At 33.9% G+C, this 20,985-nt stretch overlaps 1 protein-coding gene across 1 annotated transcript in view; it reads left to right on the plus strand.

Moving 5' to 3' along the window:
• EYS (eyes shut homolog) overlaps positions 1-20,985 on the plus strand; it is a 704,955-nt gene that overhangs the window by 354,534 nt on the left and 329,436 nt on the right. Inside the window, exons 30-32 of the mRNA XM_054280634.1 lie at positions 10,278-10,402; positions 14,005-14,129; positions 17,415-17,667. Coding sequence (XP_054136609.1) covers positions 10,278-10,402; positions 14,005-14,129; positions 17,415-17,667 — 503 coding nt within the window. The remainder of the gene's footprint in view (positions 1-10,277; positions 10,403-14,004; positions 14,130-17,414; positions 17,668-20,985) is intronic.

Here is a 20,985-nt window from a genome sequence, read left to right on the forward strand (position 1 = left end):
ATTTCCATTTGTTTCATTCAGGGAGAAGGGGTTATGGTGCATTGTCATCCTGAATCCTTTGCCAAGGGAATGCAGTGGGGGCTTCTTCTTTCTTGTACTTGAGGGGCTTATATTAGGGAACACTTTTAAGCATTTTCTAACATGTCCTATACCTTGCTTCTTTTGCTTTTCTGTGTTACAGCTGAATTTTTTAATGAAAGTGTGTTTTATTTATGTTGGAAGCTTGTTTTTATTACTTTGTCTTTTATTATCCTAAAGACATTTTCACACAGTTTCAAATGTATCATCTCAACTGTTATCCAGTATTTTGTTCTACAATACCCCATAATTTATTCTATGCACAACAAAAAGTGTCACTGGAATAATACTTGTTATCACTGTCTGAGCTATATTGGAATTATTATAAAAAGAGACATATCAGCATACCATTTTACAATGAAAATCAAAACTCAAACAAATTAGAGTCTACTAGACCTAAAAAAGCTCCAGGCAAGAAGACAAGTCCAGACAAATCAGGCTTGATAAGCCTCAGTCTACAGCCTTGCAGTGTAAGAACAAACCCTGTGGTTTCTTGTTCAGCAAGACCATATTTATGAACTAAAGGACTACAGAAGTGAGACACAGGAAAAACTGTGTTGATATTATTTGTAAAAACTGAGAATATATGCTGAAATGGAATTTCTTACACTTCACTTGGTTTTTAACAATTCACAGCCAAAATGATTAACACTAAGAATCAGCTGAGACAGCCCCTGTGAAATGATCCCTGCGGATTCCAGCAACAAACTATGGAGAGTAGAGGGGTTGGTCTAGACAAGAAATAGTCGGCTGCTAATGAGGTGCTCACAATTCTGCACTATGAGTGTTTTATCTGTATTATCAGAGTTGGGAAGGGCAGAGGTCTTAAATAGTACCTAAAAAGTTAAACTAAAGTGGTACAGAACATCTATAAAAGAAGAATTAACTGTATTTAACAGCTCCCTTCTCCTGTTCTCCTCTAGCATTTTGTGAGCTCTTTTCTGATTTTGTAAACTCTATTAACTAAAATCTTTCATTTTAATGTGTATGGTTCTCAACACAGTCATGTACACTCAGTGACACACAGGAGCTAATTTAAACCAAGAATATTGGACAAGTAAATGGAGAATAGGAAAATAGTATCTGATATTAATCTGGCGTTTTTGTATCCTGGATTTTGAATGAGTGCCTGGATAGCAGAGAGGTGTGTCAAGACTGACATTATAGAAGTTTACATCAGCTAAGGACCTGTCCTAACTTATTCCTTTATGTAAAAGGACTATTAGTAAAAAGCTTAGAGAGATTCTGTTTGAGAAAGGATTGACCAGATATTATCTTTCCTCTACATGAAATCTCACTGCAAATATGGATCATTCTAGCAAACAGCTGAATGGTGGTTTTTCATCAGTTCTACAAGGACACAAGCACACACACACACACACGTTCCTGCTCCTCCTTTAATTCTGCCCACACTACTGGTGTGGAAAGAAATGCATATAGTTTCCAACTGGGTAGGTTAATAAAATAAAGAAAGGAGTGTCTTAGCTCTAATATATTTTCATCAAGGCTTAGCTATTCTGGTTATTTTACTGTATTCATTGTAGCCTGATATTCCACAGATTAACCTTTCCTTTAACGCTGTCACACCCCACCAACTGTGATTTAGCAAGTACATAATTTATCACTTAATAAGAATGTCCACGTTAAGCACAGTGGGAGCTTTTACTGGCAGTAAAATCTGCTTTTCTCATAGGGAAAATAAAGACTGAATCCAAGTGGACTGAGAAAGTTTAACGTCTCTTGTAATGAGAATGACCTTAGAAAGAATGGAACTTTTTATTAGCAAATGTTTAGTATCCGTTGTGATTGTCCCAAAATATTCTTTGAAAATAAAGACTCTAATTTGACATACATTAATGAGTTTAATTAATTAAAGTGTCAACAATTTCAAGGGTAACACTGTGTGTTCAGAGTAGTTGAAAAGTAGTTTTATATAATCCACATTGCACTTATATTATTATAGTCAGGAATAAAGCTCTTAAAATAGTCCTTACTGTCCTATGATTCCATGGTCTTTTTCTTTTTTTCTGTAGACATAATTAGTTCTCTGTTCCATTAACTCTTTAAAAAGTTAAGAAGAAAGATGAAAAAAAGAAAGCTGAAAAGTTTCAAATCTTCCAACTCCAATCCTGTTTAAACAATCTGAGTCTGTTTTGGGGTTTACATGCAACATTGCTCCTGTGTGAAGAAGGATGCCTTGCACTATAGTATATCCAGTTCAATATGCTGATAGGGTCACCTTTCCAAGGAGATAAAGAATAAATTTCTTCTGTTTCCTTCATTCCTTACAAAGTGTTGATGTATCAGTTCATTCTTTCTTACATTTACCCCTGTGAGTATAAATCATAGGTAATTATACATTTATAATTATATTTCAAATGTCTGATATCTTTAAACCAATCAGACACTCAAGTAAGCCTATGATAAGTTCTCATTGTTAGTGAAAATATGGGCCTGTTAACAGTTAACATATGGATAAGGTTCCAACCTTGTGGTTTGTTGCTCCTGTTCTAAAAGAAGTTCTCCAAGAGAATGGCACTATTAATTACGCTTTTAAAATTCATTTTACATTTAAAAAGATATCTAATATAAACTAATGATGAATATGAGAGGTTTCTGACTATCAGAACCAGAAAGTTTACAACATCTGAACTTGAGATTCTTGGACTATATAGGATACTGCTCTTTTCAAATTAATTTTTCACTAATAACTATTTTCATACCACTCTAAATTACATTAATAATTGAATGATTTCTCCCATAATCTAAGAAAGACAACAGAAAGAAAAAAAGATATATCTTGTTATTTCAGATTATAGATCTGTAGTGGGGACTCTGATATGATAAGAACAGAACTTTAGATGAATAAGTGGAATACCCTTTAAAACAAAATATATACTCAAGCATGCTAATACTATTTTTTTCTTTTTGATTACTATTGAATATTCTTTAAAATAGAAAAAAAACATTTCCTGACCACCATGGAGAGCTATAATGTCTTTTTACTTAATTCTATGGGAAATTTTTCTTCAGACTAAATAAACTTGCTTCATTCTAGACAGCACATCCAAGGAGAATACAGAGGAGGAAAAGGAAATAAAAAAGGCAATATGATATGCTATACTTGTAGCTTGGAGAAAGCTTCATTGTCAGTGTTCTAAAATTAACAATCACTGCATCACCTTTGGGAAGGGTTTTAGAGATAATAATCTGAGAAAAGCTCTCAGGAGATTTGTGTAAATTCCTTAGTGGCTGCTTTCTCAAGTTCTCTCCATAGAAACATGCTTCAAAGTACATCAGGAGAAGAAATTTTCAGTAGTATTAGTGATAAGGCAGCTGACTCATATTACTTTGATCTCAGAGCCATTTTTCTTAGGAAGACAATCAATTTAACCCATTAGTGAAACCACAGTACCAAAAAGATCCATGCTGATCCAACATAGGATCTCAGAAACCACTGAGTTCACACACATGTGGACACAGAAGTCAATGTTCTTTTTTTCTCCCCTCAGTTTTTCAGACTCCAAGAGCAGTAGAGCACATATTTATTTATTTATTTAAGATCATGCACATTGATTGGGTTGTCTGCTGCTTCATCAGCAGCATCCACAGTCTTCGGACTAGATGGATGACCACACAGCAGATAATCTACTTTCACGTGATACCTTCCTTTTTTCAGTGTTTCTTAAGGAATTCCTGCATCTGAGTGTAATATGATAAAAACCCAAAATCTGTGGCCAGTAAAACCTGCCAGTGACTATCATGCTAAGCTCATTATATGATCTGTCCAGCATTTTTTGTGTTCATTGAAGGCCATGGTAAAGCTCACTATGAAAATTGTTTAAAATGCATGATGCAAAGCTTGAAATAGTGGAACATTTGAAAAAAAGGTTTCTCAGTTGAAGTAATTTGCCTGCCTATAAAAGTTAATTCTAAAGCAATGAAGACCTTGGCCATTATTAGATAATTATAAAAACTTCCTCTCTGACTATTCTATCAGCTTCACAGTAACACGCCCATAGCTATTAATCTCACTTTTAATGAAACATACACAACAAAAGTTTCAGTAACCTGACAGATGAAACAAGAATGCTATAACAGATTGTACTGCCAATAGATTTTTAAATTAACAAGTTCAATGTTCTAGTAATAAACTGTGGTATTGTGAGAAATAGAAGAAAAAAACAAACCAAAATAACTCCTGAGAATTATATTTTATAATTCTGCTTTAAGGTTTTTGTTTGGTTTTTCAGTTTTTACAGAATGTGCCTGAAGTCCAGATCAGTTAATGAATAAATTCATGTTATATTAGTGTTTTCTGAGATAGGTTCCTTATCAAAGTTCTGGCAAGCCCTGAAGAGGCCTTGTCTTAATTGTCATAAACAGAATTAATTATTGAGGTAGGAAAATAAATTAAGAATTTCTCTACTAATGTAGAATTCATTGAAAAGGCATAGAACCTTATAGTGGCCTAAACTTGGCTGGTTACCAGGTGCCACCCAGCTGCTCTTTCACTCCTTCTTCTCAGTAGGATGGGGAGAGAAAATAAGATGGAGAAACTCTGAGGTCTAAATAAACACAGAGAACTACTGGCTAAAAGTCTTGACTTGGGGAAAATTTAATTTATTGCCAATTTCAAATAGAATAGCATGGTCAGGAGAAAAAAAAAACCAAAAACCCCCACCTTTGCTCCAATTTCCATCAATCTCTTTTTCACAGGCTTAAGTTCACTCCTTTGTCCCAACTCCTGTACTTCTTTCTCCTTTCCCCACATGGTTTAGGGATAATGAGGAATAGGTTGTTGTGGTCACTCATTCTGTAACCTGATGACAGTACTGCACATATATATGAATATATATTCATTTATGAGGCAACATTTTTTTATGTGTGTATTGAGCTAATATAGACAGGCAGATGTGTAAGATAAGAAAAAAGAACACACATAAATTAGAGCAACGAATTTGAAAGAAATAAAAAGATCTGAACATTCAAAACTTTATGAACATCACATTGTAACTTTCAAATGAGACATTTCATTTTTCAAACCAATGTTGATAGGGCCAGGATTTTGGTTTGTTCTTGTGCATCTTGAGAAAAAGAAAACATTTAAATAAAATGATGTTTGGTTTTCTATATTTTGTCTGTGAATAACCCTACTTAAAATGGCAAAAATGATGCATTGGCTTCCAGTAAATTGAAATTTACTATCCAAAAGGTTAGCTGTTAGAGAGTAAAGTATGATAAAGACTGAATTTTTAATTTATCACTCTAGAAAAATTCCCCCCTGCCAAGAATTTAAAGCTTTAAGAAATCATGTTACAATGGTAGGTATATTTAAAATTAATCAGTGCTCTTACTCATTTTTTCTTTAAAATTAAAAAGATTCTGCAGAAGTCTGTAGTGCTAATACTTCTCATGAAGGTCGTGCCTCAGTAGTGCTGAGGGTCATGTATTTCACAGGAAATGTCTCTAATAATTCTGAAGCTGGTTAAATTATCTAGTTTTCCTTGCTCTTCTTTTTTCCTTTCCAAGCTGGCATATGAGCATCGATTAAATGAATTATAAGGTCCATGTTTGATCGATTTTTCACTTCTTTAATTTAGACAGTAAAACTTTCTATCACATCTGAAGTTAAGAATTATGATTGAGATAATAGAGGTGTGATTCCACTGGAAGTTAAAAAGGAAAAAGTTGCCTTGCAAATGTCAAGGCACCTTGTGATCCAAGATGATTAAAACTAAACTGTTTGCTATATGAATCCCAAGGTGCTGCTATATCTCAGCGTCCATGACATTTAGCCAGTGACTTTTCATAGCTTGTTAATAATGTATAGCAATCCCAGTGTAAATTTGCAATGACAAATCTGGCCTGTTACAGTAGAGCAGTTAAATAGATTTATTTTGGAAAGAAAATGCAGATTTAGGAAAAAAAAATCATGACTAATGTCAAAAGAGATTCCACAATTACAACACAATTTTAGCTAAGGCATTTGCTCAGGAGATGTGCTTTTCACATTCATCTATTATTCTGCCCAACATCCTCATTATCTAACCTGGAGGTATTAGCAAAACATTAACAAAGTCATCAAGGTTAACACTCACAAAGAAAAACCGATGTCTCCAAAAAATTTCATAGTGTGGACTGGTCCACAAAATTCATTGATTTTACCAGGTTGACTGAGTCACATAAGGAGGTAAAGGTTACAGCATAAACATTCTCTTCTAAGTACAATTGCTGTTAATCATTGCTCCAGATAAACCTAATAAACTTCTGTGTTGTAGAAACCATGTTTTTTCTGGACCTCATATCTCACTGATACACAAATTATTCATAAGCTGTAAAAGGTCACAAGGCAGATGAAGAAAGAGAGGGAGAGAGAAAGAAAAGGGTACAGGTTTAAAAAATGGACTCAAATGATGAGATACAAAACAGACTCAAAGAACAGTGAGTTACTAGAGAATATAAATCGATGTTGTAGAGAAAAATGTGGCTGATGTTTGGATTCTTTTAGATTTTCTCTCAGGCTGAAAGTATACTAACAAAGAAAAAAAATTATTGTGACTGCAGTAAGAATTGTCATAGATCAAAATCCTTCATTTAATTCTGTCTTTTCAGTCTTTTTTTCATTTGCTGCTTTGGCATATGCTCAAATTAAGATAATTACTCCTGATAATGATTGATATAAAGGCACAACATAAAAGGGATTATATTTGCACCACAGTATGTCAGCATCAGCATCTTATATGAGATGAAAAAATCTGCGGGGAATGACAGAAAAGAGAAAGATCTTTGTCAACATCCCTAAAACTGGTCATAAATAAATTGTGAATGCATTATTCTTACAGCAAATGAGCACTACTTTTTGCTGCCTTTCAGAACAAAACTATTGATCTTATGTTGATCTTTCTGTAAGTTTAAAAGCTCAGACTTCCCAGTGCACTTAGTTTGTTAGGTAAGCCCTCAGAGCTATTTGCTGATAAACCTAGATATGTATTTACTTACAAAGACATACATTGTTTTCTATTACATGGTAATCAACATACAAGATTTGCAGTGATCATACCTTCATATAAAAGCTATCTAAAAGCCTCTGGGGTTTTTTTGTAGAATGTCCATATCCCAAACAACACATAGAAATATGTTCCAAAGTGTTTCAGATATGTTTACTTCTATTTATAGTAACAAGAACTGTATTTCATACCTACTTCAACTTTCTAATATCAGTTGTATTTAAATTCTACTGTTTCTGTCCCTTCTAATGTTCTAGAAGAAATGACATAAGGGAAGTAAGAATGTGGAACGGCAGAACAAAAACTTTTTTATTTTTTTTAGAGGAGTAGATATGAAGGAAGGTGGGAGTGAATAAAATGCTAAGAAATTATTGGAGTCAAATCCTAAGAAAAGTTAACTTCATTAAACTCTTAACAAAGTGTAAAGTTCATTGCAATTTTGGGAAATTTGTGAAAGCTGCTGATACTAAGCTGTTGTTTTAGCTTACTTTTAGTTGCTTCATAATTGCTCAGAATAATTTAGTTAATAGCATGGCTGTCTTTGCAGTGATGAAGCAGTTTTTATATCACAACATGTTTTTTGAACAGAGACAAATTGAATACTGTGATATTCCAGTTTTTACAAAAAAATATAACACATCATTATGCTAAATACTTCCAATATTCTAAAGTATTCTGTAAGTTGAATGATTGTCTGACATTGGAAACACGGCACCTTGTATATATTGATATATGTAAGACTTGATATACTGGATATCTAGGTGCTTTCATGGGTTTAAGCCTTTCATCTAAATTTCAATTTGAAAGGAAAGTCCTATTTGCAAAACTTTTCTATTTCTGGTGGTGCCACAATCACTTAATATGGTATTATAAATTTAATAAATATTTGGAAAGCTTTCAGTACAAAATAGGTTATTTTGCCAAACGTTTATATGTTCACAGATATATAAATATATATACTTTTTGCCTCAGTGAGAGTATGAGTTAGGCCCATAGTTATGTACTTTATATCTCTGAAGTTTCAAGTCTTTGTAGAGCCTTGAGTCTCTGAAGTCTCAAGCTTTTCTGAGTAGGAAATTTCACAGAGTTCATCCAGGCTGTAACTTGCAATATCTAGCTGATTCCATACTATTGATTCTCCATGGGAGTTATAGCAACCTGCTTCCTTAATCATTCTTGCTCCAAATAGTTATGACCACAGGAGAACAGTAAAGACTGTTCTAGTCTTTACTGGTGTCTACTACTCAGCAAGTATACACATCACATATCAAAATGTGCCCAATCGAAGCAGCCAACAGGAGAGTTCGTAAAAAGACCTTTATTCAATGTTTGACTTTTACAGACACACACATTAGATACACATAGATGTAGTTGTTCTGTCCAGATATTTTACATAATTGGACATTTTTTCCAGTTTATTCTGTAAATGTTTTTTTATTGTTAAGACAAAATATATAATTGCACCAAAGCATAAAGTTAAATTGAATTTAAACTGGCATAGTATTGCCTGTGTCTAGTTGCCTTTTTCCCCTAGTAGAATATTCTCTCCATCCTTTTCATATCAGGGAAAATTTTCTCCCTTCAATTTGGTTTTTTTGGATCTTTTAATTTTCTTTTCCTTAATATGCTCTGTAGACAGTCTAAAAACAAAGGTATTTGAAGAAAACTACTTAAGATTTCCGTGAGCAGAATCATCCTCTGCATTCCATTTTCCACCGAGCATAGGAGAATGCTAGGTTGATTCATGTTGGGTATGTGAAATTGTGTTCTAACTACTGGGCTTTGACATTTACATATAGGATCAAAGGACCAAACTGTATCTTCTCAGGGATTTTTTTAAAACTTTTTTCAACCAAAAAACAGGTGGGCTTATGGCGCACTCACTAAGGTGCATTTTTCATGCTTTTTCTCTCATATATTATGACTAGATATTTGAAAAATAGTAGTGTGTGCTTCAGTTTATTTTCCAAGCAGTATGCCATAGCTGTCATCTGTAGTTGATGTAGACTTTGACAAATCTGTTCTGTTGATATTTTCTTCGTAGATTCCAAATTGTCATTACCCAGAGTGTATTCCATATGAAATGAAACAAACATAGTCTAATAGTCACAGCAAAAGTAAACCAAAGTATAATTCCTGATACATAGTGTAATAATCCTCCAGGAGGGGTCTCACACATGGGTTTCATGGTCCATCCTCCTCTTTTGCTTCCCAATCTGGAAAGCTAAGGTAGGCACTGCAGGTACCTCATTCTAATTGAAAATGTTGAATTCACTCATTGTAGCACCTTGAGGAGTAGGTGACGTGGCTGCTTGGATTTACTGTGCTAATATACTCATCTCCCTCTTAAGTGAGACATAAACCTTCATGCTTTTCAGTAGACCCAAGACAACCTACAAGGTGTGCACGACCCAGTTACTAAAAGGAGTTTTTGAAAACATGGTCTCATGTGAAATATATCCATTTGCAACACATCTCAAAAGAGTAAACTTTATTAATAACATTATGAGACCCTGTATTTTAGAGCATAATTGCATATAACTATAAAGCTGTGTGTGTATATACACAAAGACATGTTTCAATAATGAGATTAGTAGGATTTTTGCACTTCGTTAAAGATCTTGTAAGTCTTGTAAGCTATATGTTGAAATCAAATGGAACTACTTTGATATCAGTTATCACACAGAATTTACAACCACAAAAATACAGTGGAGTTTTTTTTAAGAAAACAAATATTTTATACCTACAATAATAATTAAAGCTTGGGTCCTGAAGATTAGCTTTTATGCTGTAGTTTATATTTGATAGTACACAGTTGTCAGCAGGCAGTTTTTCAAACATAGGCTGCAGCTACTTAGCTAAATTATTTCAGTAGACAATCTCCCAAGAGTACATAAAGAAAGGTTTGTATTCACCTTGATAGAACCAGTGCACTCTAATTGGGACTGTTATGCTTGATTATAGTCCAGATGTGAAATTTTTGGATGGGTTTTGCCATATAAATCCCTTACAAGATCAGCATGTATCACAACATGAAGCTTGGAAGTGTTCCAGTAAAATACCTTGAAACAGAAAGTAATATATGATGTCTTGTTAATACACGTATTTTAGACATATTGTTTCCACACAAGGTCTATTTTACATGATGTTTATGTATAGTATAACACTTTGAAATGTTGTTTTCTTCAGGTGTCTTGCTGGATTTTCTGGACAATTTTGTGAAATAGAAGTTAATGAGTGTAATTCATCACCTTGTCTACATGGCTCAACCTGTGCTGATCATATCAATGGATACACTTGTAAATGTCAACAAGGTAACCCCCATATGACAGAGCAATGATAGTTTTGAATTATCAGTGTTACTAGTGAGAAAATTGGTAAACCATATCAAGTTGTTTTATTATCTATGAACTGTAAGCTGCAAAAATGCTATCTCTTTGGCAAGATTTTTGAATGAAATCTAAAGAGAATTAACTACTCCAGTAAGCATATGAGAAAGCCTTCAAATTAAGGCCAGCTCACTGAGGGAGTCTGAAGTATTATCTAGAGCCAGGTTTATTGTTTATGATCTTTACTAATGTAACTTGCTGACTAAGTTGTCAAATAGTCACTGCTTAACAGCAAAATAATTTCACTATGTATAGAATGAAATTGACTGAGAAGAAATTCTGAAGACTTTAAATAACATTTTTATTATTATCCTTAGTGTTGGTGTTGCAAGGCATACCTTATTGGTATTACAATACAAGATTACAAGCTTATTCTGCTGGCTGGTATTAAGAGAAATTTTTTTAAACATTATAAAGAGAATGAAAAAAAGGCACTTGCTTAAAAAGTGGGAACTGTTTCCTAATTCTGACAGAGATCAACTAAAACAGGTCAAGTGGTTTATGAAAATATAAGAGATTTAGTATTCATCAAAATATTTTACAAATATTTATCAAAATTTTACAAAAGCAAAGGTCACAGTCAGTCTGCATTTTCATGCAATCACAAATTTAATCTGTTCAGGACTACTTACAATCTCCTGTCATGTCTGCTAATAAAAAGCCATTTCTCAACATAAGGAGGATTTCTAATCCATATGCATAAGTAACATCTTGCTCCACAAGTTACTCTTAAGTTAAGGAATAATTAAGTACCTGGGTCCTGAAACTAATTTTTCAGTTTAAATCAAGTATTTTACTCACTTCCACTGCTGAATGATTTCTGAGATAGTACTGCAACAAGGTTTCTTACTGGTTATTTTTAGAGATAATTTAAATATATTCTGGATGATAAATATTCTGTTAATCCATGCTATCTCCATATATCTGATCTAGTCACTTTGTGCCAAAATATGTTCACATTGTTGGTTTCCATTTACAAGCAAAAATATGTTAGCAAACTCTCCTGAAGTTGTGACCATATATATATATTTCACTTCTCTAGAGTCTTTCTACTCATTCTTGTTCTACATTTAAATAAAAGCACATAGCAAATTGAATATTAATACATTTTGCATTTTTTTTCATTCTGAATTTGTCTTAATGCAGCTAACAAAACTATATGTAAGAGATCTTATTCAAAAAAGTATGGAAGATACTGAAGCAAATACACGCATGTTTATAATGAAATTTAATGAGGCAGTTTATTAATTGGTTTAATTGATAATAAGGAATGATTTTCTAACATATAAGACTTAAATCTAAGTATCTTTGGCTTACTAAAGGCTAATTATGAGTAGGACTACATTGATTACAGCTTAATATTTTTTAGAACTTCTTAAAATGTCAGAGAGATACTTGATAATTCAGAAAAACACTATAGTTCTGATGTATGTACCAACGAGTGATTTTTTTTTTATTTTTTCATACAGAATTCATGATAATAAAGATCTTTCTGATCTTAAAAAATTGGAGTCATGGCCTAACCTCAGTACTACATATCCACCTGGTACTGCATATGGCCATATCCACCTCCACCAATATTAATGACTCAAAAACTTAAAGATGTATTTTTTTAGTCATTAACACAGAATACATTGCCAAGTCCATTTTTTCCCTTATTTTTAAAGCTTATTAAAATAATACATCAAAGATATTTTATTATAGGCATTTAAAAATTGCTCACTAGCTAAGAACTGTGATTGCTGTCTCTGTGCAACATGGAAACTCTTGGTATAAGTAGGAGAAAGTTCTCTGGGGCTTTGGAACTCACTGCTACAGCTAACACATTTTAAATATCTCCCAACCAAAGCATGGCTGACTTTCTTTTATATTCCTTTTAATAATACCATGTGCTAGTAGGGATGAAAGATCTGTAAATCACTCCTCCATTAGGTAAAAACACAGAATAAAAAAATCATGCATTAAGTATATACATAATTTTTACATATCTTGAGGAGTTTTTTTAATTAATATGGTATTTTACAAAGTTATTTAAGTCTTTAAAATGGCTGAAAAGATGAGAATGTTACAGCTCTGAAAAGAGGTGAATTTGGAGAGGCAGGGGAATCTTTGAAAGGAGAAACTTTTTTCAAAGTTGCACATCTGAAGAAAGGGATTAAAAAAAAAAATATCATCCAGAGAGAAAAAGTAGAAATACCTGGGGAAAAAAATTGGCTTTTTTTGCAGGCTTTGACTGTTCACATATAATAGATCTTATATTTCTCTTCTTAGCTTCACTATAGAAATATGGAGCTGGGATTGGGGATTTTTTGGTCTATAAAGGCAACAATGGGAAACAACTGGGGAGACAGTCTGATAGACCCCTCAACAGATTCCCTGTTGTAATTTAATGAAATGGAAAAGGGATGGTACCCAGACTGAAACAGGAACAAGGCAGATGATTGCAGCTTTCCAAAAACCTCCAGAGAACAAAGTGAAGCATGTGGTGACAGCATGTGATACCAGGAAAGGGAATGGATGTAGCTCTGAAAAATGCATTTTGTAATGGATCATGAATTTTGTCAGCTATTGTCCCAGTAGCAGCCCCATACCCGTGGAATAATAGATGCATGTTCAGGTTCTGTGCCTGCAGCTTCAGGCTGTTCAGGTGCAGGAGCAGCATGGAGAGATACAAACTGTGTTCTGACAGCACCTCAGACAGCTCAAAAGCAACAGCAGCTGTTGGCATTAACAGCAGGCTCATGGTGAAGTCTTTAACTGGGCAGGCTGCTCTTCTACCAGGGCAGCTAAAGCAAGACTGGAATGTAACAGGGGAATCCATTTGATGCATACTCTGAGGCAAAGTCTGAACAGTGACAACTGGATTTGCAGCAGGACTGCTAGGGAGGTTGTGGGGCTGTTGGGTTTTCTTTGTTAGTTTGTTTAGAAATAGTAAAATGGAGAAAAATCAAATCTGTCATGGGCAGTGGGAATATCATGACAGAAAGTCAGTGCTCTTCATTAACTGGCCATATTTTACAGAGTTCTGGGTTGGTGTTTACCAAGCAAATGGACTGATTCCATTTCAACTTAGCCTACAAGGAGCAAGTTCGAGACAGGGTTAAATTACATGACCTAAAACACAGCTTCAAGATGAGAATTTAAGCCTCTAATTTATGGTGCACTTACTTGTAAGGGAGATTTTTGTAAAAAATGTATATCAATAAAATATCCAGTTATCTGACTAATGAACTGTGAGAAGACAGAATCTCAAGTGTTCAAACACAAAGTATTTGCTCAGAAAATATCCTCCTCATTGTTCTGGTACAGTAATCTCAGAGTTTCTCTTTTTAACTTTTTTCCTTTATTTTTTCTACTCTGAGAAACCACAACCCAAAAAATTTCATATTCATCCCATAATATATATCTCCATATATATGAAAATGGATGATAGTTACCCATACCTTTGTTCCATTTACACTCAGTAAGTGGATACAGATTTTAATGAGTCTTGCTTTGGGGTTTGCTTTGCTTTTGTTTTCTGACAGGATGGGAAGGCCTCCATTGTGAGCTGGATGTTGATGAGTGCATATCCAACCCCTGCACACACGGTATCTGTGTTCAAAAGGAGCCCAGTTTTGGTTATTCCTGTTTTTGCAAGCCAGGATTTGTGGTGAGATGCTGAAATTTCTCTTATCTTTCCTTTTACCTGGCTGTTCAACATTGCACAGAAAATACTTTTTAAGCTTGCTCAGAATTGTTCATATACTTCTTGAATGGAATGGAATGGATTTACAGAAGTGACTTATGCTTTGTTCAAGGAATTCACCAGGAATTTCTTCCTGTTCCAGGGACTCTGTCTACAATTTTGTAAAGTCTGTATTTTACCATAAGGGCTTGGTAGGTAGAAATAGATCTGAATAATGCAAATAATCTGACTGAATTTACTGACAAACGATCCTGAGAAGGAAAAAACTATCTCATAAAAATTAATACCATTTTTGAAAGGTGGATTTTACAGACTAGTAAGGGTAACATTGATACTTCCCACAGAGCACAGTAACTGCTGCCTTTTTGTCTTCTAAAGCAGACTGGCTTTCAAAACAATGTCAAGTAGTGATGAAGGATACATCACTTGAAGGCCATAGTGTTTTTATACAGAAAACAGATTGACCCTTATGTTACAATAATCTCATTTTTTTCCTTAAATATTCATGCTCATCTTACATGAACAATTGTAATTGAGAAGATCAGGTTCACAATTTTTTGTACCATTTATGTCTCACCAAAAAAACCCAAAAAACTTCTGAATACCAAATAAAACCACCAGAGAGAAAGATTAAAATCTGTTTAGAGAAATTATTTTTTCAATTAGTGCAAAATTTATTGGTACAAGTCAGTGTTGCGTGACACTGTAGAGACCAGAAATACAAATAAAACCAAAAATGGGTTAGAAGGAGGATAGATTAATTGTTATTCAAATTACACTTCTGAATATTATCCTGGCCCAGGGAGTCTTTGATTTACTTATTGTCAAAAGTTGGAATGGTATATTTGGTGAGTTACCAGATGCTTGCTCTGCTTGTTTTCTTCCTGTTTTCTTCCCAAAGTATTCATTAACAGCTCACTGATGATGGAGCCAGATAGATATTTGACCCATGGGGGCAGTTTTTCTATTAGTACATAGCTTGAGTATTAATTGTACATTATGTTGCAGAACAAGCAAGCCCTTGCAGAAGGAAAAGTAACAAGCCTTTGAAGCAGCTGAAATTTAAGATGCATCATCTTTGTCTTTTATTCCATTATTCATTTTTCCATCTTCAGTGCCTCCAATTCCACTATGCTTTGGGAAGGAATATAAAAGTAAGAAAACATGGTGGGGGACCAACACAGAAACATTTTTAATATACCTATCTTCAGTGTCAAGGATAAGAAGTTATGGTCTAAACACCTCAAGAGGTATATTTGTTAGGTCCCAATGGGTTCTGGTTCCTAAGAATGAGTAGGTATGGAGTGGAAACAGCAAAACTCACAGAGAAATAAGTGTTCAAAGAACTCCAGCTACAGTGTGTATGTAAATCTTCTGTAGTTTGTGTCTATACTGTTAGCCAAAGTATGGATCATAAAGCATAGATTGTGAAATCTCTCGTAAATTTTCAGAAGAAAAGCATAGTCAGTGGTATATGAAATAAGTGTTTACTTTCTAAGTGGAACCATCTATAGATATATACCTACTTTAAAGTACAAATCTGCACAAGCTAAATGATTCCATCCCCCTGCATGGAAACTGTTAAAGCATTTACAGGCACTTTCAGTGCTATCAAATTTATCTATGGCTACTTAATGTACCCTTCATGCACACTGGAGGTTATCCACATCTGCTTTGTTTCTATGAGTCATAAAATCATAATCAAATGCTCTTTGCCATTAAATGTAGTAGTCATAAAAATGTACTAATCTGTCGCAGGAAAGTCAGAATGAAACATAAGTTTTATAGGATTAAAAACGATTATGAGCCTGCTCAAACTGATCATTTGTTCTATGTGTGGAATTAGGAAAGAGCAAGAAGGAAATGCATGGGAACTGACATATTAATTGGTCTGTTTTTCCTTTGTGCTTTGGAATACCGACACAGTGAGTGATTTTATAAGATGCCATGAATTTACCAGATAGCTTGTCTGCTTGCCAAAACAAATTAAGAAGTTGATTGAAACAAACATGAATGTATCAAAATTACCCAAAACCCATCAATTTAACCTCTACTGTTTTAAACCCAGAATAATTTATACTACTTGTAAAAAAAGTAATTTCAGTTTTCATGCCTACATTTCTTCCTCTCTTGTCCTTCCTATTGTTTCTTAATATCATAAATCAATATAATAGAGTTGACAGAGATCTCATAAAATACAAGTTGTCACAAGTTCTGTGTAAATAGTTAGCTATGTAGACATGAAAGACTTTTTAAGCACTTGTCTGAAGGAAAGTTTGTAATGAATACATGCTTTTTGAGCTCTAGAGAAGGCTTGGATTTTTTAACAGGTGCTCCAATTGCAGGAGAAGATTCAGTTAAAAATTATATCCTGATGATATGTTGTAAAAGATGTATGTCTTCAGGGATGAAATGTACATATTTTAAATAGTTATCAAACATGTAGTATCCTTCTAGGATAGCTGTTAGCTGTCTCCCTTCACGTAGTCTATTAGTTCATTGCAACAGAAGTGAAAATAAAATGAACTCAGGCCTGACTTCAGAATATATTTATTTCACACTTCAAGAATGCATTTAATTCATATAATTATTCCTTGCCTTTTTTACAGACCACTGAATATGATCATTTTTGCTTTATTACTGGGGAAGATATTTCAGACTTCCCATGAATTGTTACTCTTGATAAAAAAATAGGAAATGAATGCCTGGTCCTATTTGAGACTGCCACTATATATTTTTCTTTTCTAAGCGCTATCTGTGAATGCAAGGTATTAACAGGGAGCTGTGCGCAGATTTGGTAACAACAGACAACAAACAATGGGCTGCAGTGTACAAAAGGAAAGAACATTAGCTTGCAAGTCAGAGCAAGCCATAGATTTTTAGTCAGCTAAGTCCTCTGTAAAAAGTATTTTTCAAACCTACATTCTATATGAAGATCATTATTTTAACCAGTTTTTAATACTGGTAACAATATTGTCTTTGATACTATGCAATTACAAGTCTGTAAAGAAATTATTTTCTTGATAATCAGAGTCAAAATGTTACTCAGTTAAAATTTAAAATATGCAACTATACTATTATATTAGTTAAGGAATATTTTCCACATGGTATTTCCTGTTGAAAGTGTAAACAGCTTAATAGAAGCAAAAAATATTTTAAAATCAAAAGACAGCAATAATTGTAACTAACGTCACTATAAAATGTAAATTGTCATCAAAATACGTCCTTTTTTTGAAAACTCTCTTTCAGGGACGAAGCTGTGAGCTTAATTACAATGATTGTCTTATACAGTCCTGCTCCACTGGGTTTCTTTGTGTTGATGGAATAAACAATATCACCTGTTTACCTACTGTGCCCCAAAGCAAGAAAATTCTCAGTGAAGTGGCTGAAGTGTTTCCTGCTGAAATTTTAGACAATGACCTTCCATCAGCACTGGCTGTGTCTACGGAACTTTGGTCTAAACATGTCTCTCCTGATTTACATGCAGGAGAAGTGTCCCAAGGTGAGTAGAAAGAGCTTCTGAACAATGCATATATCAAACTTCTTTCCTTGTTAATGCTTCTAAAATGGTAAGAATATTGCAAATATATTAATTTTAATTATTAAGATTTTTTTCATTTCATGTATTCCCTTCTATTTTTCTTGTATTTACTGCAACATCCTTTCTTAATTGCATTTATATGTAACTGCAAAATTACTCTTTTCTCTCAAAAGAATTTTTCCCACCATCTTTCACATCCAGTAAGGAAAACTTCACTTTCATTTAGCTGGGTTTTCAGTTTTCCAGAGTGTACAATTTCTTATGCCTCATATTGTGTGCATTAAGCTCTGATTCTAATGCCAATCTTCCCTTCTTCCTTGGCTAGTCAGCAGGAGAGAAAGATAATTTGCCTTACTCCATGGGGACTTTGATTCTTTTTTCCTAGTTCACATGTTTTCTAAGTGCTTCTTTTTCTGTGCATCTAGATGTTTTTAGACTAAAATGCATATTGGACAAACTTGTCAAAGTCTCTGCCCTTCTTATTCTTTGTAGTGATGTTTTTGGGATGCCATAATTTTCCTATCCTGTTATTTTAAAACATTCACAAAAATAACAGAAGTGCAACATTTTATTATGAAGATTGCATCTACATTGTGGCCTCTTCATTTTACTAAAAATAGTATTACACAGGCATTTTCTTTACAGATGGTTTCAGAAGTTTTTGCTTATATACATCTTCAAAGTGATTACTTGTATAGAAAATAAGCTGAGTCCTGGTTTTTTGGGGTTTTTTGGGGGGTTGTTTGGTTTTTGGGGTTTTTTTGTTTTGTTTTGTTTTGGGTTTTTTTTAATGTTGTTTTGTTTTTTATTTGGGTAAATGATTTATAGAGAATGTTGGGTTTTGGTGTACAGAATTCTCTTGGGATCGACTGATTGAGTGATTGATTGACTGAACTGCTTGTTCTGCCTTTTCCTTCACAAGAATCACATACTCATCTTCCATTTTTTGATTGATATTGTCTGACTATTTTTCTTCAAAGACTGCCTCCTAATAATCATCATTTTCATCACTTATGTTCTTTAAAGAGACAAACATAAACTTGACAAAATGATTGGGTGATGTTAAACAGCTGACCACAGAGGAAATTCAACTAATACTGGAGACAAAACTGCATGATCCAGACATGGAGATCTGTCATTCATGAAATCAGGGTACTTTCTGAAACATTCTGCTGAGTAGTGTATCTCAACAATGACTTTTCACTGACATAGTTAACAGTAGTTCTGAGTTCAAAACATGTCTATTTGTAAACGTGAGACTCTTAAAATATTTTTAAAACAATCTGATCAAGTGCTCTTATGTATATCTTCTTCCTACAAAACCTTCAAGTATAAAGTTACTGATGGATACTGAAAAGTTGTCATTGTTTGAATCCCCTAATGACAAGATACCTTACTTGGTTTTATTGGCACAAGTCACAAACAGAAATTTGTAAAATTTTAATGACAAACCATTTATTTTTACATACCTGTTATCCTGCTTCAAGTTCTGCCCTTATACAAGTATATTAGCTATACTGTACTGAAACAAGTGACTGCTGTGCCTAACAAAGAACTCATGAGTACACCCCGTTACCTGGACTGCACAGAACATCTGCAGTGGAGTAGGTTCTGGCCTTTATCAGCTGGTGTTCTGTCAAGTTCCTCATTTCTATTCAGAGAAGCTTTTTGAGGTGGTGGGGTGTTTTTATACCAAGATAAAAGTGTCTGTCAAGGTTTCCAGGTGCTTGGAAGAGATTTATTGTCACCAGGCAGCAGCTGATATGGCACCTGCAGCCGTACCTGACACAGATGGTTATTCCTCACCTTCTGCCACACAGGCTGCTCGAGCGGCACAGCAGCAGGTTGGAGGCTGCTACAATGCTGACAGGAGATCAGCAACACAAGTTTTACCTCACTACAATAATCTTTTCAGGATTTCAGGTGTTCCTTTCATCATACTTACATATAAACTCAGGAGGTATTTCTACCTCTTGAGTATATAGTTATGATATTATAGTATAGGTTATAGTATATGAGTATATAGTATATAAGCATAATCAACATTTTTAATGTAAAATAGTTACAGAGAAAAGTGCATATATCTTGAGGTAAATTTTTTTTGTATGTAGTACAATTAACTTGCCACTTCTCGTTTCACAATAAGACAAATGATGGCTGCATTTTTTAAAAGCAGTACTACTTTTAGAACATTGCAACATTTCAGAAATAAATTCAGGGAATTAAAAGGACACCGGAAAACCTAAGAACTCTGGAATTAAATATTAGGGAATATTGATTGATTTGGTCCACAGTTTTATATTATACTTTTATAAAACAGAATGAATACCCATAAAGCCAAGGAGAGGTTTTTTTGCTTTTCATTCTTTGCTTGAGGGCTTGTGTTGGAAAAAATGACTTTATATCATTGATTTAAAGCACTTAGGGGGGAAAAAGTATTTCTAGACCCGGAAAGATATGTATAAAGGTGCCAAAAGACAAATAAACCATTTTTGTTGGGTATAGAATACAGTTATTTTCCTGTGAATGCTTGTCGAAATAGATTTTATTCTCAGTACACATACATAAATATGCAGATCAAATTCATGTTTCCAGAACTGCCTCCTGATACTGTGCCTGTAGTCAAGAGGTCAAGTTGTCTTAGTATACCACTATGGATTTCCAACTGATCATATGACCTAAAAGGAATTTTATTTGCATTTTTCGTTGCTGTTGATGTTGTTGTTTTGGGGAGTTTTGTTAGTTTGATTGGGTTTTATAGTGGAAAAAATAGAAAAGGAACAACAATGCATCCCCAAAAGTAACAGCTGCCCTTATGTTGATGCATAAGCAAATCTATGTCTTTTTTCTTGGAAGAAATAAGACTATTAAAAAGCTAAGTGAGAAATGCTCTTGGATGACTAAGATCTTTAATACACAATCCATAGTAGAAGAAAGGTGTCAAGCTGTTAAACCTGTTCTACTTGTCTCTAATTACAGATTTTGTGTATTTGTTAATAACCTTTATTACTAAAACTTGAGGAAAAATACTGATGACTCATCCAGATAAATTGCAGTTTGAAAAATGGGAACTACATACTTTTCATATATTTTAGAATAGCTATTCTCATATGACAATCAGTAGATACATTACAGCAAGTTCTAAGCTACCTTAGAGTAGCAGGGATCTCTAGTAAAGGGCTATGCGAGATGAGATATATCTTGCAGAAAAATATATTTTTTCATCTGGTCTCCAGGTGTGCTTTTCAACTGCCATGACATTGCTTGCAGCAAATAATG

The sequence above is a fragment of the Melozone crissalis genome, unplaced genomic scaffold (genome assembly GCF_028551555.1).
Source record: "Melozone crissalis strain CALT ecotype California unplaced genomic scaffold, PUWL_Pcris_2 ptg000027l_1, whole genome shotgun sequence".
Lineage (NCBI taxonomy): Eukaryota > Metazoa > Chordata > Aves > Passeriformes > Passerellidae > Melozone > Melozone crissalis.